The following is a 27,699-nucleotide window of genomic DNA, read 5'->3' on the forward strand; positions in this document are numbered from 1 at the left end:
GTTAAGAAGGGGAGGCATTGAGAGACTCGGACTGAAATAGAGCCACAGGTGAGTCTGCCCACTGGGTAAAGCTCGGCCCGGGTGGCAGGCCCAGATAGAGGTGGCTTATCGGAGCCGGGCAGGGCAGCTAGAGTCATCCACACGCAGCCCTGCGCACTCCGTAGGTGGGCCTCGCCCACACAGCCAGCTTCTCCAGGTTCTCGGAACGGAACTGGCCCGCTAGTGAGAGCCTTTCTGACCAGAACAAGCTCCGAGTCCCGGAGCCAGTGCAGCGCAACGTACTCCGGCACACAAGCAGCTTCAGGGACCAGGATAGGGCAGCCAGAGACCTCCCCAAGTAGCCTGGACCCCTGCGGTGGGAGGTGCCTTTCAAGGCTAGCTTCTCAGACCAGACCGCCCAGTGAGAGGTTTTCTACATAGAACCAGCCACAAGTCCCCGAACCAACGGAGAGCTTTGATCTGCAAGCAGCCTCTGGGATCAGGGCAGGGCAGCCAGAGACCTCTTCAGGCGACTCTGCCAACTCCAGCTGCAGGCTCTCTTCACGGGGTGATCCAAGATGGCGGCCTAGAGGGAGACTGCACCCCCAGTCGCTCCAGAACCCAGGAGTTAAGAAGGGGAGGCATTGAGAGACTCGGACTGAAATAGAGCCACAGGTGAGTCTGCCCACTGGGTAAAGCTCGGCCCGGGGGGCAGGCCCAGATAGAGGTGGCTTATCGGAGCCGGGCAGGGCAGCTAGAGTCTTCCCAAGGTAGCCTTCCACACTCCGGCAGTGGGCTCCTCCCACACGGCCAGCTGCACGGTGCAGGCCCACAGTGAGAGCATTTCCGCACAGAACCAGTTCCAAACCGTGGAACCAGTAGGGGGCTAGGGGCAGTTTTCTTCGGATGCGCTGCTTTATCAGATTCCTCCAAGACATCAGGCTACTGAAGGCCGGGAGGTGATACACTAGAAATCTACCGGAACACTATAAGCCAATAGCGGAAAACTGCAATATCTCAGGGTCCCACTGACAGCTGACCAATATGAGAAAACAAGGGAAGAAAATGTCCCAAACAAACCTAGATACTACATCAATAAAACCCAATGACAGCACAGCAGAAGAAATGTCAGAAAGGGAGCTCAGAATGTACGTAATTAAAACGATCAGGGAAGCTAATGAGGAGATGAAAGAGCAAATGCAGGCATTGAAGGAGGAGATGAAAGAGCAAATGCAGGCATTAAATGATCGCACCAATCAACAGTTAAAAGACCAAATACGGGAAGCAAGAGATCATTTCAATAAAGAGTTAGAGATACTGAAAAAAAAACAAACTGAAATACTTGAAATGAAGGAAACAATAAACCAAGTTAAAAACTCCATAGAAAGCATAACCAATAGGATAGAACACCTGGAAGACAGAACCTCAGACATTGAAGACAAATTATTTAATCTTGAAAACAAAGTTGGCCAAACAGAGAAGATGGTAAGAAATCATGAACAGAATCTACAAGAATTATGGGATATCATGAAAAGGCCAAATTTAAGAATTATTGGGATTGAGGAAGGCTTCGAGAAACAAACCAAAGGAATGAACAACCTATTCAATGAAATAATAACAGAAAATTTCCCAAATCTGAAGAATGAAAAGGAAAACCAAGTACAAGAGGCTTATAGAACTCCAAACATACAAAATTACAACAGACCCACACCAAGGCACATTATTATGAAAATACCTAACATACAAAATAAAGACAGAATTTTAAAGGCCGCGAGAGAAAAGAATCAAATTACATTCAGAGGGAAACCAATAAGAATATCAGCAGATTTTTCAATCCAGACCCTAAAAGCTAGAAGGGCCTGGAACAACATATACCAAGCCCTGAAAGAAAACGGATGCCAACCAAGAATCTTATACCCAGCAAAACTTACCTTCAAATTTGACGATGAAATAAGATCCTTCCATGATAAACAAAAGCTAAAGGAATTTACAAAAAGAAAGCCAGCATTACAGAACATTCTCAGCAAAATATTCCATGAGGAAGAGATGAAAAACAACGATGCAAATCAGCAACAGGAGGCGCTAGCCTAAAGGAATAGCCAAATAAAGGAGAAACCAAATCATGTCAAAAACAAATATGAGTCAATTGACTGGGAATACAAATCATATCACAATAATAACCCTGAATTCATCAATCAAAAGACACAGACTGGCAGATTGGATTAAAAAGAAAAATCCAACAATATGCTGCCTGCAAGAGACTATTCTCATAGAAAGAGACACCCATAGACTAAAGGTGAAAGGATGGGGAAAAACATACCATGCACACGGACACAGCAAAAAAGCTGGAGTATCCATCCTCATTTCAGATAATGTGGACTTCAAGCCAAAACTAGTCAGAAGGGATAAAGAAGGACATTACATGTTTCTTAAGGGAAGCATAAATCAGCAAGACATAACAATCATAAATATCTATGCCCCGAACATTGGCTCATCCACGTACGTCAAACAAATCCTTCTCAATTCCAGAAATCAAATAGACCACAACACAATAATACTAGGCAATTTTAACACACCTCTCTCACCACTGGATAGATCGTCCAAACAAAAATTGAATAAAGAAACTATAGATCTCAACAACACAATCAACAATTTAGACTTATCGGACATATATAGAATATACCATCCAACAAAGAACGAATACACTTTCTTCTCAGCAGCACATGGATCCTTCTCTAAAATAGACCATATTTTATGCCACAAAGCTACTGTTAGCAAATACAAGAAGATAGAGATACTACCTTGTACTCTATCAGATCATAATGGATTGAAATTAGAAATAAAAGACAGAATAAAAAACAGAAACTTCTCCAATACCTGGAGATTAAATAATACACTATTATATGATGAATGGATAACAGAAGACATCAGGAGGGAAATAAAAAAATTCTTAGAAGTAAACGAGAACAAAGAAACATCATATCAATATCTCTGGGACACTATGAAAGCAGTACTTAGAGGAAGATTTATTTCATGGGGTGCATTCAAAAAAAGAAGTAGAAATCAACAAATAAACGACTTAACACTACAGCTCAAAGCGCTAGAAAAAGAAGAGCAGACCAATACCAAAAGTAGTAGAAGATAGGAAATAGTTAAAATCAGAGCTGAAATCAACGAAATTGAAACAAACCAACAAAAGAAACAATTGGAAAAATTAACAAAATAAATAGTTGGTTCTTTGAAAAAATAAACAAAATTGGTAAACCCTTAGCCACACTAACAAAGAGAAAGAGGGAGAAAACTCAAATTACTAAAATTCGGAATGAACAAGGAAACATCACAACAGACACGAGTGAAATACAAAACATAATTAGAAGCTATTTTGAAAATCTATACTCCAACAAAACAGAAAACCTCGAAGTCATCAACAAATTTCTAGAGACATATGAATTACCTAAACTGAACGAGGAGGACATACACAACTTAAATAAATCAATTTCAAGCAATGAAATAGAAGAGGTCATCAAAAGCCTACCAACAAAGAAAAGTCCAGGACCAGATGGGTTCTCAGCCGAGTTCTACAAAACCTTTAAAGAAGAGCTCATTCCAATACTCCTCAAACTATTCCATGAAATAGAAGAGGAGGGAACCCTCCCAAACTTGTTCTATGAAGCCAATATCACCCTGATACCTAAACCAGACAGAGACACATCGAGGAAAGAAAATTTCAGACCAATATCCTTAATGAACATCAACGCAAAAATTCTCAACAAAATTTTAGCAAATCGCATACAAATATATATTAAAAAGATAGTGCACCACGATCAAGTGGGTTTTATCCCAGGGATACAAGGTTGGTTCAACATTCGGAAATCAATAAATGTCATTCACCATATCAACAGACTTAAAGTTAAGAATCACATGATTATTTCAATAGACGCAGAAAAAGCATTCGATAAAATACAGCATCCCTTCATGCTCAAAACACTAGAAAAAATTGGGGTAGTGGGAACATTCCTAAACATTATAAAGGCCATCTACGCTAAGCCCATGGCTAATATCATTCTAAATGGTGAAAAACTGAAAGCGTTCCCCCTAAAAACTGGAACAAGCAGGGATGCCCTCTTTCACTGCTTCTATTCAACATCATCCTTGAGACTCTAGCCAGAGCAATCAGACAAACCAAAGAAATTAAAGGGATACGAATAGGAAAAGAAGAACTCAAACTATCCCTGTTCGCTGATGACATGATTATATATTTAGAGGAACCTGGAAATTCCACCAGAAAACTTTTAGAACTCATAAGTGAATTCAGTAAAGTAGCAGGTTACAAGATCAATGCTCATAAATCCAATGCATTTTTATACATAAGTGATGAATCTTCAGAAAGAGAAATTAGGAAAACTACCCCATTCACAATAGCATCGAAAAAATAAAATACTTGGGAATCAATCTCACAAAAGAGGTGAAAGACCTCTACAATGAGAACTACAGAACACTAAAGAAAGAAATTCAAGAAAACCTTAGAAGATGGAAAGATCTCCCATGTTCCTGGATAGGCAGAATTAATATTGTCAAAATGGCTATACTACCTAAAGTGCTATACAGATTCAATGCAATTCCAATTAAAATCCCAATGATGTACCTTACAGAAATAGAGCAAGCAATTATGAAATTCATCTGGAAGAATAAAAAACCTAGAATAGCTAAAGCAATCCTCAGTAGCAAGAGCGAAGCAGGGGGTATTGCAATACCAGATCTTCAACTCTACTACAAAGCAGTAGTAACAAAAACGGCATGGTATTGGTACCAAAATAGACAGGTAGATCAATGGTACAGAATAGAGGACATGGACACAAACCCAAATAAATACAATTTTCTCATACTAGACAAAGGTTCCAAAAATATGCAATGGAGAAAAGATAGCCTCTTCAACAAATGGTGCTGGGAAAACTGGAAAACCATATGCAATAGAATGAAATTAAACCCCTATCTCTCACCCTACACAAAACTCAACTCAAAATGGATCAAGGACCTCGGAATCAGACCAGAGACCCTGCATCTTATAGAAGAAAAAGTAGGTCCAAATCTTCAACTTGTTGGCTTAGGATCAGACTTCCTTAACAGGACTTCCATAGCATAAGAAATAAAAGCAAGAATCAACAACTGGGATAGATTCAAACTAAAAAGCTTTCTCTCAGCAAAGGAAACTATCAGAAATGTGAAGAGAGAGCCTACGGAGTGGGAGAATATCTTTGCCTACCATACCTCAGATAGAGCGCTAATTTCCAGAATCTATAAAGAACTCAAAAAACTCTACACGAAGAATACAAATAATCCAATCAACAATTGGTCTAAGGAAATGAACAGACACTTCACAGAAGAAGATGTACAAGCAATCAAAATATATATGAAAAAATGTTCAACATCCCTAGTAATAAGGGAAATGCAAATCAAAACTACCCTAAGATTTCATTTCACCCCAATTAGAATGGCGATTATCAAGAATACAAGCAACAATAGGTGTTGGCGAGGATGTGGTGAAAAAGGAACACTCATACATTGCTGGTGGGGTTGCAAATAAGTGCAGCCACTCTGGAAAGCAGTGTGGAGATTCCTCAGAAAGCTTGGAATGGAAACACCATTTGACCCAGCTATCCCACTCCTTGGCCTATACCCAAAGGACTTAAAATCAGCATACTACAGAGATACAGCCACATCAATGTTCATTGCTGCTCAATTCACCATAGCCAGATTGTGGAAACAACCTAGATGCCCTTCAGTTGATGAATGGATAAAGAAACTGTGGCATATTATACAATGGAATATTACTCCGCAATGAAGAATGATAAAATTATGGCATTTGTAGGCAAATGGACGAAATTGGAGAATATCATGCTAAGTGAGATAAGCCAATCTCAAAAAACTAAAGGACGAATGATCTCGCTGATAAGCGGATGAGGACATATAATGGGGGGTGGGAGAGGTTAGCATTAGGTTTAGGGTTAGGTTTAGGGTTAGGGATAAGGAGAGCGGTAAGAATGAAGGAAAGAAGGACTGTATAGAGGGAAAAGAGGGGTGGGAGGGGTGGGGGGGAAGGGAAAAAAAAATAAACATCATTGCCCTATGTAAATGTATGATTACACAAATGGTATGCCTTGACTCTATGTACAAATAGAGAAACAACATGTATCCCATTTGTATACAATTAAAAAAAATAAAATAAAAAAAAAATGTAGGCATTAAGGAAGAGCTTGAAGTCAAAGGATGGAGTCTGGAGAACTTGTAGAATATGAAAACCCAGGGCAGAGTGTGGGAGATGGGGCCTGAAATGGTTCCTGGACTACTCTCTGGTGTCTGTGAAAGTGTGTTCTCAAAACAGGGAAGGTTACATACAGTAAAGAGGAAAGAACTGGAAAAATGGGACAATTCAGTTGAACTGACCACAAATATTTCAAATTAGTTGAAATTATAGTTTTCTGTTTGTTGTCTTCTGTTTTCAGTTTTGATTCTCAATGTGGGTTGTAAGGCAAACTAGGGTCACTGGAAATGTCATCAACACAAGGTGAAACACAAGTTGCTATTTAGCTGTTTTTCCTTGCCTTGAACACTCATCACTCGACTGCAATAATCAGATACGGTTCACCAGGCTTAGACACAGAAATTCATCTAGAGGCAGTCCTGAGGCCCGTTCTGCCCATTTTAAGTACTCCTAGCTCACAGCTCCAGGAGCAGGATGAAAAGCTATGTGTGTAACCAGAGGGCCTGCCTTTCAGCTCAGGAGTTGCTGCTGGCTTCCCTGGTGCCTGCCTAACCTGGTGTCCATATTATTATTAAATCACCTCCCTGGATTGGGTGACTTGATTTTTGGTGGAGAACTTCTAATTTGGCCTCAAATGCCTGCTAACCCCTAAATGAGGGATCCCAGTTCAGTCTCTGTTTGCTCAGGAACCCCTCTTGCTTTTGGCTGTTGGGAAACATGGACATGTAACAGAGGTCCACTACACCTTTTGAATATAGTTCTGAGGCTTACTTTTTAAAAGGACATGTTTTCTTTTTCCTCTTCTCCCTCTCCTGCTCCCTAACCTGGGGGCGGGAAACAGGATTACCCTGAGTTATCTGTGCTCCACGGGAAGGGGATATCTCCCAAATTAACAAGTGAATTCTAACACCTGTCAGGGCACACCTGGAATGTAGCCTTTGAAGAACTCCTTTAAAATCCTGTTCCTCCTGATTGGCAGAATCACAGTCTCTGGGACAGGAAATCCCTGTGTTTCTCCTTTGCTAGCAAAGCAATAAAACCACTTTTTCCTTTTACTTAAAATTGTGTCCTCATTATTAAATTGGCATTATTTGGCATTGGGGACAAGGACTGAGCTTCCGGTTACAAACATATGACTGGAAATCATAGTTAACAGTTTTAGCAATGTATCCTTTGTCCCCTTCTCCTGCACTTCAGGCCTCCAGCTCACAAGTAATGAGTCACCTCAATTAAGGACTTAATGAAGATGTCTAAAAGCATATTTTTGAGTATGAGTGAACCTCAAATCTGTAATAAATATATGCTATTCTATGAATAAACTGATTATAACTATGCACAATACTCCGTTTGTTTTGATATCCAATTCTAGTTCTTCACCCATCCAACACCAGCAAGTGGAATTTCCTTCCCTTTCTCTTTTGATTGAATTGGTATTCACTGAATGCTTGCAGCCTCAGGAACTGGGGCTAGGTACTTCTGCCTGGATCCATATAGTACCCTAGAACTATCAGGATTCTAGAACTGGCTTCTAATCTTTCAGGTTTGGACTATTGGTGATTTCTGTGTTATTGAACTTTCTACAGTGTTTCTCACAGGTTGACGACTGCTGAGTTCAGTGTGCTAGTTGCAGAATATGATTCTGTTGAAGGGATGGTCTATTTTTAACAGAAAAAAATAGGTCATTTGATAAAAATACCTAACCTAAACATGACTTCCGCGTCAAGAGGAATCAAAGTGAATACCTTTGGATTTCAAAGGAATGCTTAGGTGGGACCTGAATGTGAACAATTTACCTGCTAACCATGTACCCATTCAGATGTGGGTAGGACTTACATGCTTAACAGCACTAATAATTCTGGTATAAGTAAGAACTTCAGAAAGGAGCTGGAAGGAAAGAAGGAAACATGTAATTTTGTGTTGAAATGAAACAAAACTCATAACTGATGTCAGTACAATATGGAATCATGAAAATTAGAATTTCAGAAGTATTATAAAATCCCATAGTTAAAATTACAAAATATTAAGAGATAACTACATGTATGCTGACTTCTGAATGATAGTATTGATAAGAAGTACCATTTCTACATGAGCGGGTACCATTTTGTGTGTGTGTGTGTGTGTGTGTGTGTGTGTGTGTGTTGAGGAAAGTGGAGGCAATGTTACAGAACTTCTGTTAAATTTTAAAATCAGGCTGAGGATATAGCTCAGTTGGTAGAGTGCTTGACTTGCATGCACAAGGCCCTGGGTTCAATCCCCAGCACCAAAAAAATAAATAAATAAATAAATAATAATAATAAAATAAAATAAAATTGGGATTGCAGGAATTTTTAAATATTGTGTCAGATGTCAAAGGGAATTGTAGTTTTAGACATAAAAACAAATGGATATTTAAAAGTAAATTGATAATATGGCTCCTCTGTTGGTTAGTTTTATGAGTCAACTTGGCTAGGCTGGGCTCCCCAGTTATTAATCAAATACCTCGATTTTGCTGCAAAGGTGTTTTGTAGAAGTAAATAACATTTACAACCAGATGACTTTAAGGAAAGGAGCCTGTTCTTACCATGTGAGTGGGTCTCATCCAATCAGTTGGCAGCTTTTGGTACAAAAAGTGAGGTTTCCCAGAGAAAGAACAAAAAACTACAACATTTGCTTCTGCCTGAGAAATGCCAGCTTACCGTCCTGCCCTGCAGACTGTGAACTCGTGAGCCCCAAAACTGCATTAGCCAATCCCTTAAAACAAATCTCGTTATCTGCACGTAGGTGTGTGGCTTCATCTCACATTCTCTCTAACTCCCTATCATTTATTTAGTCATTCACCATTACCTGCTAGTACTGTTTCTCTGGAGAACCCTGACTGACAATTTCCTAAATGAAAAGCGTCTTACAGATATGAAATAGAAAACATCCAGGTAGGTGCTGTGGAAGGAGAGTGAGGCTTGTCCTTCTAATGTTCCCATTTCAATGAAGTTTTTAAAAGCAAGCTTCCTTAAGGCAGTGCAGAACCTGCCAGATGTAGCCTCTGCCTCCTGAGTCACCTGTCTCCCTGGGTGTTCCAGAAGCAGCCCAGAGCTGCCCTCACTGCTCCCTGTGGCATGCCCTCCTGCTTTAGGTCCTCTCCCTTTGGGGAAGGATTTCTTGTACTTCAAACGCTTTCCCCGCTCTGTGAGTCCTTCTCTTCTCCCTGCTCCTCCCCCTCACACTAGAAGAATTAGGCGCCTTTCATCCTTGCTTCTCTTCTCATGCATAGCATTTTCCACCAGGGCTTGCTGGTTTGTTTGCAATTCTTTTTTCATTTACTAAATGGTAATAACCACGTCTTATTCATCTTGGTATTCCCAGCATCTAGCACAGTTTCCAGCACATAGGAGATGTTCAATCAATATAGTTGAAAGAATGAATAACTATCTGGCTCTCTCCTTCAGGGATAAGCAGCCACCTTTATGTCAAGTTGCAGAAAGGCTGGGAGGCAGGCTAAGACGCTAGTCTTTCAGGGCAGGGTATGTTTTGAAGCTCCTTAGACCTGTGTTGCCTGAAGAGAAATCCCCACACAGACCCTTAATTACTGCAAAAACCTATACTGTCATTATTTATGGGGGATTATATGTATGCCAAGCAGATTTAGGCTGATTGTGCAGAAATCTCTGGCATTATATTGGTGGTATAATGCTTCACAAAATCAAAATACAAAATTGGGCCTGATATGTTTTAACCTTTCTAATTAATGATTTAAAGTTTTTCCTGTATTCCCTACCAAAGAGTACAATATCCTTTTGAAGTTTTACCTCCCAGTCAACCTTAAACTTGATGCCTTCCTAGTTCAATATAGGGTCATTGAGTTTGTGTTTTTCAAATAGCAGCCTAAGAAAAAGCCATGCCATCTGATTGTTCTACTTCACATGTGTCTTTCCAGTACTGCTGTGTGGTGTTGCTGTTGTAGCTGCAACTGCATTGTTGTAGGGATTTCTGTCCACTAAGCAGTAGTTCCTTCTCTGGCCCAAACTCTGCTTAGGCCACAATGGTGTCTCTAAACCCACAATGGTGGAGTTCAGAAGATCTTCCACTCATCACACTGGGTACTGAAAACAGCTCTTCCACCGGTTCCCCTTAGTAAGTGCCCCATGGCCTCAACCTGTCACCCACTCCCCAGGCTTTGTTTGGAGAGGTCTCATCGTTCTTCCTTACCACTGGGTCCTCCTCAGCAAGTCTCCATGTTCCCATCTGGGGACCAGGTCTACATGTTTCCTCCCTGCTGATCAGCTTTGCAGGAGTCTTGGAGAGCTGTGCTAGATTTATGGAAGTTTTTTACACCCATTTCCATACCCTTTCCCCCGTAACTCTTATCTTAACCCAGAGAACTACTGGAAAGTTACCTGAATGACTCAGTGAAACTGAGGGAACATCTGCCTCGAGGTGACTTCTTCCTTTACCCTTTGAGATATATAAAATAGATATAAATTTTTATGGGTCTTTCAAATGGCACTTGACTTAATTTCTACCTTATCAGGCATTACTGTATGTAAAAATGGTAACCCTGGAATGCAACTATATTATAACTTGTCTATTAAGGACACCAAAGAGCGTAATCAGTTAAAAAGCAGAGTTTAAAATGCTGCACTTTATGGAAGAAGCTCAAACAATCTAATTTCTAAATACGAATTGTCTACAGGCTTTAAAGTAAGTACTAAATTACATTGTAGGCACCTGCTGCTCTTTACTATATCATTAATTTTAAGCTTCATATTTTATTATTCCTTTACTTTTGTCCTTGTTCTAGCTAAGATATGTCACTGATTGCACTGCTTCAATAGGCAGAGTCTGGATCAGACTTCTGGAATCTTCTATTGTTTCTTCGCTTCCTTTTGTGCAACCTCTAATTCAACATCAAAATAATTTTCTTCTAAAAAGCTATGTCAATCTTTGATTGCCTCAGTGTTTCTACCACAAAATGATAATAATAGCTACTATTTCTGAAGTTTCTACTATACTGATAGATTGCTTGTTTTTCTGGGAAATTGTTTAAAGTAGAAATAAATATACCTACATTAAAATGCATGTAATACATATATGTAGCTTAATTATGGCAAAGCAAATTATTATAAATTGTTATTAAGTGACTACCATATTATCACCATTCATGTGAAATGAAAGATTGCTCGCATTTAGAGGCCTTCTGGCTAAATTTTCTAATAATTCACCCTCACTCCAAAGCAACCTGTCTTAATTTTTGGTTCTTCACTTTCTTGTTTGCTGCAAAAATTTATCACTTGTAATATGTCTCCAACATTATAGTTTAGTTTTGTCTGTTTCCAAACTTTATTTATTTGTAATTATACAATATATTCTCGTTTCTTTTGTTGGGTTCCTTTTGTACAACAGTTTCTGAGACCTATCCAGGCTTTGTCTAACAATAATTTGTTCTTTTTCATTGTTGAATAGTCTCCATTGTATGACTATGCCATTGTATATTTATCTATTCTTCTGTTGTTGGACATTCAAGTTGTTTCCAGTTTCATGCTGTCATAAATAATGATGCTATAAACATTCCTGTATATTTCTCTTGGTTCCTATGTACACATCTGGGCTGAGGGTTTTCTAATGGGAAAGTTTCTGATTATAGATTAAATTATGTAATTAGTTACAGATCTATTTTTGGTTCCTTTTTATTCCTATGTATATTTTGGTAAATTCTATAGTCCTTAGAAATTTGTCAGTTTCATCTAAATTTTTATTTATATTGGTATAAAATTTCTTAATATGCATACTTATCCTGTTTCATTTTTGCAGTATCTTTAGTAATGCCACTTTTACATTCTCACATGGGTTGATTGTACCTATTTATATTTTGTTGGGTCTTGCCAGGGAATGATCAATTTTACACCTTTTCATAGGACTGTATTCATGAGTTATTCTCTCTATACCCATTAGGTAGAGTTTGTTAATCCTCTTATTCAAATCCTTTATGCCCCCCAACCTTTGTTTTCTTGTTCCACCGGCTACTGAAAGAATATCATTGATATCTCACATTTTTTCATGTGGATTTTCCTTGTCATTTTGTTGATTTGTTTTAATTTACTTATTTTGAGTGCACATTCCATCTTCCTGATGAGTTGAAACTTAGTTTTAGGAAGGCTCCCTATTCATCCATGATATAATTTGCTTTAAAATATTAATATTCATATAAGTACATCAAATTTCTTTTTGTTATTGTTGGCATGTTGTCTTTATCTACTTTTTTACTTTAACCTTTAGGCAACCTTAGTTCTAGATTTTTCTTTTTTTAGAGAGTATATAACTGAGTTTTTTCTGCCCCTTCTGAAATTTTTCCTCAAATACATGGAAATGTCGGAAATCTGCTCATATTTCAGTGTGGGCAACAAAAAATGTTTGGGAAGTTTCCATGCATGGACAGGCCAGCTGATAGGTAAGAATTGGGGGAGAGAGGTTGTGATTGTGGGCATTTGACTATTTCACTGGGGAACTCTCAGTGGTTAAATAAACCTTTAGGGATGACTTATCAGTTTTTCTTTTTTTTTTTAATTTATTTTTATTGTAAACAAATGGGATACATCTTGTTTCTCTGTACATGAAGTAGAGGCATACCATTTGTGTAATCATACATTTACATAGGGTAATGGTGTTTGATTCATTCTGTTATTTTTTCCTTCCCCACCCCTCCCACCCCTCTTTTCCCTCTATATAGTCCCTCCTTCCTCCATTCTTGCCTCCCTCTCACCCCCCATTTTGTGTCATCATCCGCATATCAGCAAGATCATTCATCCTTTGTTTTTTTGAGATTGGCTTATCTCACTTAGCATGATATTCTCCAATTTCATCCATTTGCCTGAAAATGCCATAACTTATCAGTTTTTCTTTGAGATGAATTTCTCTTTTCAACCCAGACAAACAGCATAGTGAATAGTGAAACTCTTACAGATTGATCTAGCTATCTATCACTATAGATCTATACATACATCTATATATAGATCTATGTATACATCTATATATACATTCATGTATGTATCCATAGAGATAGTAGATAGATCAATTATTGAAACTGTGTGGGATGAAAGTAATTTCCTTGTTTTATTGAATGGACGGAGCTCCTGATGACCTAATAACTCCTCATGTGGCATTTCCACTGATCCTCCTGAGAAGGTCCATCCTTTCTCTCTTTCATCCTTCAGAAATGCTGAGCTTCCAGCCCCTGAGCATTGTTTAGGTCCAGAGGCAGAACTCACCTTTTTTTTTAATGACGTACCCTGGAAAGAGTTACTACAACAGAGAAGCTGAAACCATTCCCATAACCATTCCTCAATCAACTAACATTTTATTAAAATTTCTCATCATCTGTCATGTCTTCGCCTACTCTGTAGGTTTATTCTTTTATTTATGTTTTATTCCTTTACTGTCATTTAGGTAGATTCTAGAGGAGGGAAACATAATTTTTCACTCAACCAAGTTGACGTGTGAAAGTACCTCTAGAGTGATATTTACATGTGGCACCAAAGGACCTCCTGGGGAATCACATCCGAGAGACAGTTGAGGCAAGAATATCTGGTTTGAAGACAATGAGCAGGTGTTGAAAAGAAAGATTTTTTTTTTTTTTTTTTTTTTTTTTTTTTCGGTACTGGGGATCGAACTCAGGGCCTTGTGCTTGCAAGGCAAGCACTCTACCAACTGAGCTATCTCCCCAGCCCCTAGATATTATTATTATTTTGTGGTTTTTTTTTGGTGGTGCTGGGGATTGAACCCAGGGCCTTGTGCATGCTAGGCAAGCACTCTACCAACTGAGCTGTATCCCCAGCCCCGAAAGATATTATTATAAATAAAACAATCTATTTTATTCCTAGTCCATTGACTTACACCTGAATCGGAAAGTAAGAAACTATTGTACAAGAACAAGTAAAAGTTAAAATAGGTATTTCTCCATAGTCTTTGTGGGAATTTGGGACTGCAGTACATCAGGGACACTGTCAAAATTGGGTTATGGTGGCACAGGCAGGTGAGGTGATGTGGTATATTGACACTGATCTTTGAATTTGTGAGGGTGGCACGGGATGCAGAAGTAGAATTTGGAATGATGTCTTCATTGCCTAGATTGGGTCTTGGCAAACACATTGACAACATGAGGAGGGTCCTCAGTGGACATCAGTAGGAAGGAGTATCTTTGGAACCACCTTTGGCCTCAGTACCAACAGGACTTCATTACAGTGAGTGATAAATGTGGCAACTAGTTATGTGGGAGCTAAAAGCACTAGCTCCAAAAGCATAAAAATTTAGTCTCAGAAAAATTATTGAACTATTTGGGAGGAACTTGATAGACCTGAAATGTTCACAAGGTGGGTGGTAATGCAGCTTTATCTCTCTCTCTCTCTCTCTTTTTTTTTTTTTTAACTGTGAGCTGGTGTGGTGAAGCTTGTGAAGTCCACTTTGCAAAAACTGAGTATAAACTTATTTACTATTAAATCAAATGAAGCTATATAATTAGTAATGTCGCAGAACAAATTCATGGAGTAATAGGAACCATATGACTCCTACTTTGAAGGTCATTTGATAATAATAAGGCATTATCAGACTAAAGAGATGTCCCATGAGCTTCAGGGATAGCTGAGCACAGTAAAGGAAGATGCTTCAAAGTCCTGTATTTTGCTAACCTAAGTCACTCTTATGTCATTGCCAAACTCAGTACGATGAATCCTTTTCCAAGCTCCTGTGTTGCTGTCTTCAACTCTATTTCACAATGCTATATGATGTCTGCTTGTTCTGATCTTCTTTTACCTTCTTCTGACACTTTGTATGAGACATAAAAATGTTTGATCTGTCAGAAATGTAGCCTTCACTCTCTCCAAGCTACACATTATATGTCTTTGTCTTTTTTTGATACTTTTTATTTCAAAATCAAGCTCCATTTGCATTAGGTAGCTGAGAGATCTGAACTCCTGATCTAGCTTTTTATCTATTCAAGGCACAGATACTTCACTTACTGTCACTCATTTGACATATGTTCCTAGTTTGCCCCACATATCTCAAAATGGAGACACATTCTAAAAGATTCGTCTCATTTAGAGCATGCATAAGCATTTTCTATTGAGGAAGAGAGCACTCTTCCAAACGTCAGCAAACTTACGGAATCTGTACAGGTAAACAGAAGCTTCCCCATTGCCTTGGGCAGTGTCATAAAGGGTGGGCACACATATATTATTATCCTTGTTCTTATGAGGAATAATATGAAAACCAGCCTCAGTTTATCAGCTACACTAGTGACTCTTTTCTTGCATCCAGTTTAGTGATATACCTCTCAAAGGGATAAAAGTATTGTTAAAATTAAATAAAATATTCAATACCGTGTTTGTAGACTGTAATATCTTTTCCATAGTACATAATTGCCAAAACTTTTCACTGGAACTAATAGGAAACCAGTCAATTAAGGTTAAGAACAAAGATGGTGTGAAGGTGGTGACTACTAGTAGTAACAGGTGTGTCCCTTGGAATCCAAAGTGTGGGAATGCAGTTCTCAGGCAGACATTGAAATTAGACTCCCACATCACCCATGGTCTCTCCTGTTTCTTCTTTCCGCCTTTACATGAATCAGTCTCTGAATTCTCTCCTGCTCCCTGACTCCTTTTATCTTGCCAAATACTTTGTTCCTTAGTTCACAGGGAATAAAATGTGATCAACAATAATCACTGGCATTTTGTAGTGAAAACTTTTCACCTCCATGTGTTAAGAATACTTAGAGTTTTTGTGTTAGTTTCATTGTGTTTAATGCAGGACTTTTCTCATGTACCTAAACTCCTTACCCATGATTTACTTGTATATGAAGCCTCCAATCTTGTTTATACTGCCCAAACATGACTGGGAGAGACAGCTGTGACATTATGAATCCAGCTGGCCACAGATGGATCTTCAGTGAAGCATGAATCCATATTGGTTTGGTGATCTATGTTTACTGCCTCCTGTTAAACTTTCAGAGATTCAACCCCTAAATCACCTGGCATTGACTACATCCACTTAGGTATGAGTAACAGACTGAAGGGAACTGAAACTTTCATTGTTAATGATTAAGACTCTCATCCATAAGGCCAATTCATAATATTATAGTTTTATTATTTAGCTCATGTTAGAGTCTGTTTTGTTTAGTCATTTAGCACATAGGTCTCTTAGGGGTGAGAGTTACTTGCTCATGTTGTTATGTTGTTCTGACGATTATTAACCTTTCCCAGTTCCTACTTATTGCAGTTTCTACCTGTTTGTAATGAACTTGACAGTTAAGTTTGAAGTCTCAAGGAAAAATAAAAACTTAAGTTGTGGACTAAGAAGAAATTCATTTAGCATCTTTAAAGACTGTATCAATGATTGATATTTACCTGAAAGGCTTGTATTATTTTCTAAATAAGATGTGTATTATTTTCTAAATTCATGCATAGTGGAAATAACAGCTAAAGTACAAACGAAAGCAAACTAAAGATGTATGAATACTTGAAATAATCAACTGAAGTGCCAAACAAAACTGAAGTTTTAGCAGTGCCTCCTAGCAAATATATAATTCTGGAGCACTTCCCAAAACTCATGGGTATGTGAAGCTCCACAACTTCACTTATTCAAACTGGCTGATGAAAAATATGCATACGCTGTCCTTTACAATCCAGCCAGGAATTATTGTTAAATTGTTAATAGACATGAAGTCAACGAAGTAATAGTTGAAAATTTTTATGATAAGTCTGCATATTTTTAATTCTTCCTCATATTGTTCTAAAGCAGCAAAGAATAATTACTCATCTTCATATATCACTTTTTGCTTTTTAATACATTTACTATTTCACAAATTATCTGTGCTATCTCATCTGCATTGTCACAGCAACAAGAACTTATGTGCTCACAGCCACAGGAAATGATAATTTATTTTGTGTTGATCTGTCATTCTAGGTGAACACAGGATAGCAAAGAGCTATGTCTTTGGGAAGTAAGGTGAACAACACATCAAATAATTTAAAACTTTTTAATGTCTTTCTTTATGGAAAGGTTCTTTGTGATTCAATCCTAGGTACATCCACCCATGTCATATGGAAATAGATATAAATAATTTGGTCACTTCATTAATTTAGAAATTTAACGAATGTTTGCTGATCACTTAGTATTTGCAAGCAATGTTCTAGGCACTGGGAAATCAGCCATGAATAAACAGTCAAAACATCTCCCTGTTTTACTGAAGCTAATTATCTTGCTTTCAATTTTTTTCTTCTTGGTTTTTAGTGATATGATCCTATTTCTTGACTTCATAGTATTTTTTGAATAACTGACAGATGTCATGTATAAAAATTTATACAAGATCTAGAGTATATTTTGTTTTTCTAGAAAAAAGCTCATTCATTCCTCTGTTAGGGGAAAAGAGTGGAAATTGACCCTATAATTTGTCATAGACTGGACAGGAGAAGGACTGATGTATGCTTTTATCAAGGATATGTCTGTCCATCTATGCTTTGTTCTAGACTTCCACAGCCCTTATCCTTTTGGATCACACTCTGGCAATTTCTGAACTGTAATAAGTCTCCTTAGCATTGTGAAGTTGCTGAACCTCCAAATGCTTTATTTTTATTTTTTTGCTCTACTGGAAATTGAACCCAGGGGTGCTGTACCACTAAGCTATATCCCCAGTCCTTTTTTGTTTTGTTTTGTTCTTTAGAGACAGAGTCTAAGTTGTCAAGGCTGGCTTAGATCTTGGCCTCCTCCTGCCTCAGGTTCCAAATTGCTGAGATTACAGGTGTACATCCCTGTTCCCAGCTTCCAAAGTGCTTTTTAAAGACTTTTACTTAATCTAGTAGCCTTGTCCCCAGACAAATTCAGAATCTGGTAAATGTCTTGAAAGGCAAAACAACTGTATGTCATATTCTCCTCCGGGTTCCTCCTTTCTCACTAGGACCTTGGTTCCTTAAGTTCCCAATATTGTTTATCCAGCTCATGAGTCTACACTCTGCCAGATGAAGTTCAGATCATTAACCTCTTACCTTGCAAGTAGAATCACCAAGTGTGTCCATAGACACTATAACTAACCTTCCTATGATTGTAACTTTTCTTATAATTCTCTCCAATCTAGTGGGGTTTTTTGTTTGTTTGTTTTTTGTTTTTCCTAGCTCTCATTGCTTCAACAACTCTCCAATGCCTTTAAGAATTTTGGGTGGGTAATTTTTGTATTTTATTTAGATGATTTTAGTTGTTCTTGGTTGGAACATATCCAGACCATCCATATTTTTAGATACTGAAATAACAGAATGATGCTTTCCCTTATACATATCTCTACAACCACAAGGAAAGTACACTAAAATTTTCATTCCATGCTAATGGTTCTAGAATTCATTGGCAAAGTAGACAGGTAGGAAGCGACATTGAGCAAGTTCCTCAAAATAGGTGTCCCTGAAAGAGATGGACAGTTGCTCGGGCCAATATTCTATAGTATATTGAGGTTACTCCCCAGAACTGTTCTGTGGTCATGGTACTGAAGGGAGTAACACAAAGCTGTCTGAATTAACTTGGGGGTTCCTTGTAGAAGCCACTACCTAACTTGGTGAACCTAAAATGATGAGGGTCCAAGACTTGATGGTAACTCTAAGTAGCTGAAGTTTCTGCATGCTACTATTGTTTCTTCTTATAACTTAGATTCAAGGACATTTTGTCTTGGTTTTTGCTGTTACTGAAATTTTCAGTGCAAGGGGCTATTGGGACTAGATATTCTGTGTTTTTTTACATCTCCATTAATACTTATAGGAAGAAGATATAGCATAAAGTTTAAGTGCCTATATTTGAGAGTCAATAAAGTCAAATCCTGTTCATGTACTAGGTGCTTACCATGAGCAAGTTGCAAAAACTATGTAAATTTCAATTCCATTTCTGTAAAATTGTAATAATAACTTTCAAAATTGATGGAGACAGTTTTTAAAGTGCACATTGTAAGCATGTGATTGATTATAGTTGTAATTTTTTTTTTGGCTATTATGGGGATCCATAGAATTTGGAGATCTATAATTTGGGGGTGAGACTTTAACACAAGGTAGGTGAATGAAACTTGGGGAAAAAGAATGGCTTTAAGGATTTATAAGTTTACCTTTGTTATTAAATGAAACCTTCTGGTTATTGTTATTTCATAAGAAATTTAAATCACATGCATTTAAATCAAATTTAACATTACTTTCTTATATGGAAATTTTTCTCAAATCTTGGTATTATTCTGAACATTATCCAGAATATTTATTATATGGGTAACAAAAGAACTTGAAATAACTCTGTTGGAGGGGACACAACTGAATTAGAGAATTTACCTCTTATTAATTTGAAAAACTTGCTTTTTCACAATTTCAGTAGAAAAATAAGAAGCATATCTATTATAAAATTAATCTAAGAATGACCAAATTTAATACTCCTAATTGTACAACTATCGTTTATAACAAAAAGAACACAATCTAAAGTAAAAAGTAATCTGAATTAACAAAGAAAATAAAAACAAACAGAAATAGAGTAAAAAATAAAATGGAAGGAAGAGAAAATTGATTCCTAGCAACCATTCATTAGTTATGTGTTATTGATTGGGTTAGTTAAGTGATCTCTTGAGTCCCAATTTTCTCTACGAATTCACAAAATGTGAAAATAATACTTAATTAGTGAAAATTAGAATATGAGAAAATTGAAAAGTAAATGCTTGATAAATGACCGTGGTCTTATTAATGATGGTATCAAATGATCAGTTTTTCTCCTTTGAAGCTCTCTCTCTGAGTGGTAGAGAATATGAATTGGTGTTATCCCAAGCAAACATGAATTAGATATACAAAAATAAAATGATAAAATTGAATATTCTGGTTATTGTTATTTTAGTAGTAATTTAAATCACGTGTATTTGAATTTAACATTGTTTCCTTGTGTGGAAATTTTTCTCAAATCTTGATATTATCCTGAACATTATCCAGGTGTGATACTATATCTAAAACCCTAGCACCTTTTTAGTAGTTCTTGAAGTTGACACAACTGCAGCTAACTTAGCTCTCCCTTCCCTGTTCAAGCTATCTAATTCAGGAATTGTTTCTGCTCTGTTCATACTTGAGTGAGCATGAAGTGATGCCTTTGCTGAGTATTTCTGTTTGATTTTTCAAAAGCTGTTGCCAGTATTGCAGTTCAAATGTGAAATGCACATGGTAATTGCTAGAGCCACAATCAGCCTTCTGATCTAATTGAAACTGACCCAGACACCGTTAGAACTCTCCCCAGCCTTTCAAATATATAAGCATATGTGGTGAGACCAAACTAAGGTAGCTTGTTGAGACCCAAGGGAAAGTCCCTTTTGTGTGTTGCTGAACCAAGCTTTGACTAAATGGCTCTCTGAGTCCGGGCAATGTCTTGTGTGTTTGTTTCCACAGAGCATATATCATTACAGACTATATGGGCATCCGCAATGAAAGTTTCATGAAATTAGCTGCAGTAGGGACCTGGATGGGGGACTTTGTCACAGCTTGGATGGTAAGAAAATTTTAACTTCTCCCATTTCAAACTGGTATTGGACAGAAGATGTGTTCCTAATGTTGGAAAGACACTGGCTTTTGATGGTTTAAAAAAATATTTCTTTTTTGAGTAGAACAAATTTGTGAGTATAGATAAGTCCAGAGGTTTATGAAATATCTGTGGAACTAGAAAAAAATCTGTGCAAGTTGAGTATTAATGATGTCTTCACAAGGACATCCAAACACACACATGCACACTGTGTATTTGAGTATATGAGTATACAAACATGTAGGTGTTCCTAAAATTCTTCCCTGTGAGATTCTAAATAGTGCTGTGAAGACCTTTTTTTTTTTTTTTTTTTTTTTTTGGATGTGCAATTTTCAGGTAAGAATTATGATCTGGCATGTCTCAAGACCATATGAAACATTTTCTAAGAACTTAAAAAATACCTCTATTTTCCTCATTGAACCTACTAACTTATTGGCAACTAAACTTTCTTGAGAATTTTGTTTCAATCTTTTTTTGTGCATTTTTACTCTTCATTATTATAAGCCTACAACAAATAGGCCAATCCATATTTCATGCTGAGTTCAGTTGTTAACACAGTAACTTCTGTTTTTAACTATTGGTTAATTAAACTTGAAGATATATATTACTAAAAGACTCTAGGTTCTATAAATTTATAAGAGAATCGCAGAGTGCAAAAAGTATAAAACCCCATATAGACACAACACTTTATTGACACCTTTCATAAATGCAGTTGATTATCTTTGTCAGTCCATTCACTTGAAAATGAGAACTGAAAAAAAGATGATGTCTGATCCCAATGAGATTTGGTGTGGACATGACTCTACAGATGCATCCCAGATTTCACAGGTAGACTTTCACAACAGAGGTTCTGCCATTTCTATTGATAACTTTGCTTCTTAACTAGAACAGATGTTTCTCAGGGAACAAAATGCAGTAACTTAACCATACCCAGTGATTATGCTGCAGAAGTGTTGGGTACAATCATGAGCTGCATAAAGATGTTTTGGCCAACTGTGACTGCATTTACAACAGTACATATCCTCATCGCCTAGGTGTGTAGTTGACCCTACCATCTAGGTTTGTGGAAGTGCACTTTCTGGTGTTCAGATAACCACAAAACTGACTAAGTACACATGCCTGAAAACATTGGCCCATGGTTAATTGACTCATGGCTGTAACCACAAAAGGGTTTTTATGGTCTCTTTTTGAGCCTTCTGTGACCCCGTTGATTGAATGTTAACAGAATGGATTACCAGGTGTATCCCATTTCATTAACCCTAAGTTCTAAACTTAAAAAATGATTTATCTGTAATCACTAGAAATTGCAACTGGAAGAGGCTAGACATTGAGACCAGGCTGCCTAATTTCCATTAGGAAAAGCTGTTTAGAAGAAGATACATAAACTTTGAAAAATATAATATCCTTGAAATTTGGGATAATGTCTTTGACAAAGTTCTGCATTAATTGTGAATATACTTTTGACTGTATGGTGAATCTGCTTAATAAAAAGGAAAAAAAAAAACTAGATCAAGAGTTCAAAAATTAGGATTCTCTGGCTTTGCTACCTCTGATTTGACCTTCCATAAATATGCAATCCTCAGAGCTCACTTCGCACCTTTCTCAAATGGATTTAATCGTTCCTACCTGTATAACATGTTTTCTGTAAAGAATAAATGTATGACCCTGTGATAAGACTTAAAATGCTGAAGTGTAGAGTAGATATAAAGTGTTTTATTGCTGTTGTTCCCATTTTTGGCTGGTCCCAGTCCTTTGCAGTGATGGCAAGGTGTTATGGTTTGGATATGAGGTTTCCCCCAAAAGCTCCTGTGTTTATGCACAATGTGAAGTGATTAGATTATGAGAACTGTAACCTAATGTATGGATTAATCCACTTGGTGGATTAATAATTTGAATGGATTACTAGGTGGTAACTATAGGCAGGATTGGCCTGGCTGAAGGAAGTAGGTCACTGGAATTGTGCCTTGGGGATTATATATTTTGTTCCTGGCTTCTCAGGCTCTCGTAACTCCCTGCTTCCTGGCTACTATGAGCTGCTCAGCTTTCCTCTGCCATGCCCTTCCACCATGATGTTCTGATTCACCTTGGGCCCAGAGCTATGGAGTTGGTTGAGTGTGAACTGGATCTCTGATAACTTTGCTTCTTAACTAGAACAGATGTTTCTGAAACCATGAGCCAAAATAAACTTTTCCTCCTCTAAGTAGTTCATGTCAGATATTTGGTCACAGTGATAAAGAATTAACTAACTTAGAAGAACTGATCACTGATCCTGACTATGCCTAAGCTTCCTCACCCTTATATGGAACCCCAGGAATGTGATAATCCCACCTCACATCAGGCCTGTGTCCAGAATATCTGGAGTTTTCTTCCAATTACTAATGCTGAGGTGGACTGAGATGATATGGAATATTGCTTCCTGACTTTGCTCAAAGGCTACTCTGTCAAAAGTCCAGGGAGAAGAGACAGACTACCAGGATTTAGAAGCTCACTTGAGTTTGCAGGCTTATGGCAAAGTTGATACATAAACCATTTTCTTTTCCATTATGACAACATTATTTGTTTATGACCCAGTTTTATCTAATCTGTCCTCAAACTTTCCTTCAAGATGGTGCTTCTTATCCTATATACATTTCTGCTACTATTTCCAGGTTATGTTTCTTTTCTTTTTTTTTTAGGATTTTTTTTTTTTTTTTAAAGAAAAGCTAGGATTTAATTGCTAGGACAGACTTAATAGGAAAATACATGATGCAGCTTTGATCAAAGACCTTTAATTCTTTCTGGTTGAATTTCCTGCCATGTGCTTGTCTGACATCTCTTGTGGATAGAAATAGAAAGAACCCCACAGTTCAGCCTATTGTCTTGGTCTCACTTCAAGGTCTGGCCACACTTTATAGTTTGTCCTAAATTCACTATTGTAATGCTTTCTATTTCTGCTAGCTAACCTGATACCCTTTTCCTACACCAAAGATTATTACTTTACCACAAAACTAGGGCTGGATTGAGGGTCAAGAAAATTGTGTTCTAGGTTTAACCTCCCAGTGTGTCTGAAGCCATCTAGCCTTCTGGGGCCTCTCATCTTTTCCTTTCTGTAAACTGGGACAGAATCCAGAGTCTCTTTTCTGCTTATGCTATATGAAACATTGACCTTTCCCCATTAGATGCAGGGATAGAAATAGCAAAGGAAATACCGAGCTCTTCTGCTTTGAAAGTACAGTCACACAGGGAGGATTCCCAGAGCATATATTGCTATTCTCACTTCTATTCACTGAGTGGGCAGTAAGTTTCTGTATAAATATTTATACGTCTACATATGTGTGCATTGATAACATTTTAAAAATATTATTTTCCTCATGAGAGGAGTCTCAGGTGGCTTTGACCTTCATCTGCGTATAGAATTCTCATCATGAAATGAATATTAATGGTGATGGTGCCTGTCGTGGAAAAGCAAGTGACTATTTACATTAACAATCAAAGGGTGCCTTTTAATGTATTTTTGAAAGGAGGATTTTACTTTTTTGGAAGTAATTCAAAGCTTTTCCGTGGTTTAAAAGGAATATTGGGACTGATGTGATCCAAAGACAAGGTTTATATCAACCAATCTGTGAAATATCTCTAGCCCTCTCATACTGAGTGTCAAGCTCTAGTAGATCCAATTTCCTGAGCAGTTCTGACATATTCTGGCTCTCAGTAGCCCTTGCAGAGGACAGAAGTGTGTAATGTGTTAAATAGATTCTAAGAAAATTAAGGTCAAATAATATATAAAGTAAGGGACATTGTAATCCAGCACTAAACTGACCCTCTGCTGTTGGCAGAAGAAGAAATAACTCTGTATGTGAAGATGCACATATAACAACAACACTGGCTATCTCGTGCATCACCATGTACATGTCCGTGTGTGTGCCTATGCCCTGTGCCACTCAAGGAGGAGCTGGAAGAGGGCCATTAGGTCCCTCCAGTTCTGCCACCCTGTCTTCACCCTCTGCTGAGGTTTAAGGTGGCAGGGGACTCTGTGGATATCATGGTGGTACTTGCTTCTTCCAAATTTAATACCAGAGGGAAAAAGCACTTCCTTTTTATTTTTACCAAACCATCTCCTTTCCCCAGCCCCCACTATATCCTGTTCTAGTTGCTTTTCTCTTAAACTGGCAATAGTATGACTTCTGTCAGTGATGGGGCTTGGGGTTCTTGTGAAGTAAGAGGGGGATACAAAGAAGAAGTAGGACCATGATCTAAGAAGACAATTCTGATGGTAACCACTGAAGTCACAAAGTATCCTTCATCCTAAATTCCACGTGCCATGTATATTAACTTCCAGCAGTGACAGGTCATTGCTTGGCTTTGATTACCCAGGTAATCCTGAGAATGACATGTCACATACATGTGATTCTACCATAAAGTGATGTCATAGACACCTGAAACCATTTAGTTACTTACCAGGTAGGTTTGCCTTTATTTCAGGAGCATATGGTCATCATCGGTTTATAAAATTGTGTATGATATTAAGAAGTTGTTTTTTTTTTCCCTTGAAACTTGGAGTTTCATTAGAACCAAACAAGCTTATTCAGTACCTTCCTATGGAGATGCTTTTGGATCAATAAGATATCGTACTCTTTGTAGTTGTATTACAACAAGAAAAATTCTAAATATTCTTAATGATTTCTTTGGAGGCTCCAGCAAGAACAAGATTTTTAGAAGAAAGCATTTTTTAGAAATATTTTAACTGTACCTGTTTTATATATAAATACTACATTATTTATCTAAACATTTAAGCGACATATGTTGCCTTCTCATTTGTCACATATTTTCTATTTCTTCAGAGATTTTATAATTAATATTTGTGTTGGTGCTATCTTTTTCTCAAAAGGCTGTTTGATAAAAAGGCCAATCTGAAAACTCCTCCTTTCCCTAACTAAAAGCTTCTTGAAGGGAGCTGTGATGCAATCCTATTCAAAACTGCACTCAGCACATACCCAACATGAAACCAGGCAAGACAGGTATGCTTGTGATAAATTTGTTTCTCTAACCATGAAGACACATGCCTGTGATAGCCTTGAGTGAAAGTAATAGATTATCAATGTGATTCTTCCAGATGTGATGTTTTCAGGTAAAGGGTAGGAGTATAAAACAAAGGTGGACCTTTGCAGATCCTGCCAGACTTTCCTTGAATAGTAATCGTTATTGTCATTGTGTAGTCCCTAGAGTCCCAGCTCTAGGGGAGAAGGAAGCCGAGGTGAGGTATGTCCTTGCAGTCAGAGAGTGCTACTTCAGACTGGATGGTAAAATTTCAGAGGGGAGTCAGAGATGATTAAAATATGGTATATATTTGAGAATTATTCATTCGCCTTCTTGGTAAATACTTATTTTCAATTTAGAACAGAATAGAGGAAGGAAGTACTTCTCTGGTGTTTGAAAGAAAAAGTATTCCTTCCAACTTAAATATTTTTAAAAATAAAATAATTTATGATTAGATATACACACAATTTTAAAATATGGTAAATGTTCTTTTGTTCCATGCTTATCACACAGTTTTGAAGGAAGAAAGGGAGAGAACAAAACATCTATGTGTTATTGTTATTTCACAAATTAAATATAACTTATTGAATTAAAATTTTTCTAGTATATACATGTCACTGTATTTTGAACTCTTTTGCAAATGCTAAGTTTATCAATGAACAATAACCAGGAATATAACCAACATCAAATCTGGCTTGTTATTCTGTCTGGAATTGAGCTTGACAATTTATGTTATGATCAATGCCAGTTTTCTAATTATTTCTCTTCCACTGATATCTCAAAATGACAGAATAAAAAGCATAATTGAATTTGATTTATTGCTGGAAATAAAGCAGCAATAATAGCTTTGCTGAACTTTATGATAAAAATAATTTAAACTATGAAACATAGATTATAAGGACAGAGTTAGCAAACTCAATGAGCAAAAGGATGTGAAAAATGGAAGGGTACAAACCAGGTATTTAACCACTGGAGCTGGACACAAGAGCCAAACATTACTCTGAGTTTTGCCACTTGCTTTTTCTTCCTTCCTATTCATTGAAACCACTTCACCACTTTAGCCTTCTTCCTGATTAGTTAAACCCATGTTTGGAAAATTGTGTTATCTTTCATTATACAGTGAAAATGAAACTAGATTAAACATTTAATTAAGTAATGTATTATCTTTCCATAAAGATTCTGTTTTATGTGAGATTCCCTAGGAAAAAAAGCATACATCAGGGATTTGGTGGCACATGACTTGCAGAGGAAGTTCTCTTAAGTGAAACTGGGAAGGAGATGAAGTAAAATAGGAAAGCAAAGATATGGTCACAGGGGTCAGGTAGAATCTGCCCTTGACCTGGTCAACCAGGCAAATACTATGCTCTTGGGAACGTAGTGCACCAGCAGGATATAGACAGGGCACCAATATGAACTAGTGTGCAGAAGAAACCCAAGGACAGTAAACTTAATGGCAACTACAATTTTCAGAACAGCATTGTCAGTTTGTTTGATCATTTGACTGAAGCAGAGTATAAGAGAGGAATTAATTTTTACATTTCCTTTTTTATTCATTAGGAAATATAGAGGGAACTAAATGTGGTCATTTTGCTTTTGCATGTATAAATATTTTAATGTCCCTATAAATATTTTAGCTTTGTGTTTCATGTTCCTTCAAAATAATAAGTTCCCACTAAAAAATTAATAAGACAGGAGGGTCTAACCTCCTATGTTCAGAGAGCATCACAAATGACAATCAAGAGTCTTAATTTTCAGGATTTTACAAAAATATAAGTAGAGTATGTTGTAAAATAAAAAAAGGAATTTTGAGTAAAAAAAGCTTATTACATAGTGTATAGATATTTAAGAATAGAAGCAAAAATTCTGAAAAAAAAATTTGCAATCTGTCTTATAACTTCAATGTATCTCAAAAA

The 27,699-nt window shown here is 37.3% G+C and overlaps 1 protein-coding gene across 4 annotated transcripts in view; it reads left to right on the forward strand.

Moving 5' to 3' along the window:
- Positions 1-27,699, forward strand: part of Tmem117 (transmembrane protein 117) — a 476,419-nt gene that overhangs the window by 245,305 nt on the left and 203,415 nt on the right. For all 4 annotated transcript variants that reach the window (XM_047551639.1, XM_047551640.1, XM_047551642.1 and 1 more), the window contains one exon: positions 20,644-20,743. In XM_047551639.1, the coding sequence (XP_047407595.1) occupies positions 20,644-20,743 (100 nt within the window). The remainder of the gene's footprint in view (positions 1-20,643; positions 20,744-27,699) is intronic.

The sequence above is a fragment of the Sciurus carolinensis genome, chromosome 4 (genome assembly GCF_902686445.1).
Source record: "Sciurus carolinensis chromosome 4, mSciCar1.2, whole genome shotgun sequence".
NCBI lineage: Eukaryota > Metazoa > Chordata > Mammalia > Rodentia > Sciuridae > Sciurus > Sciurus carolinensis.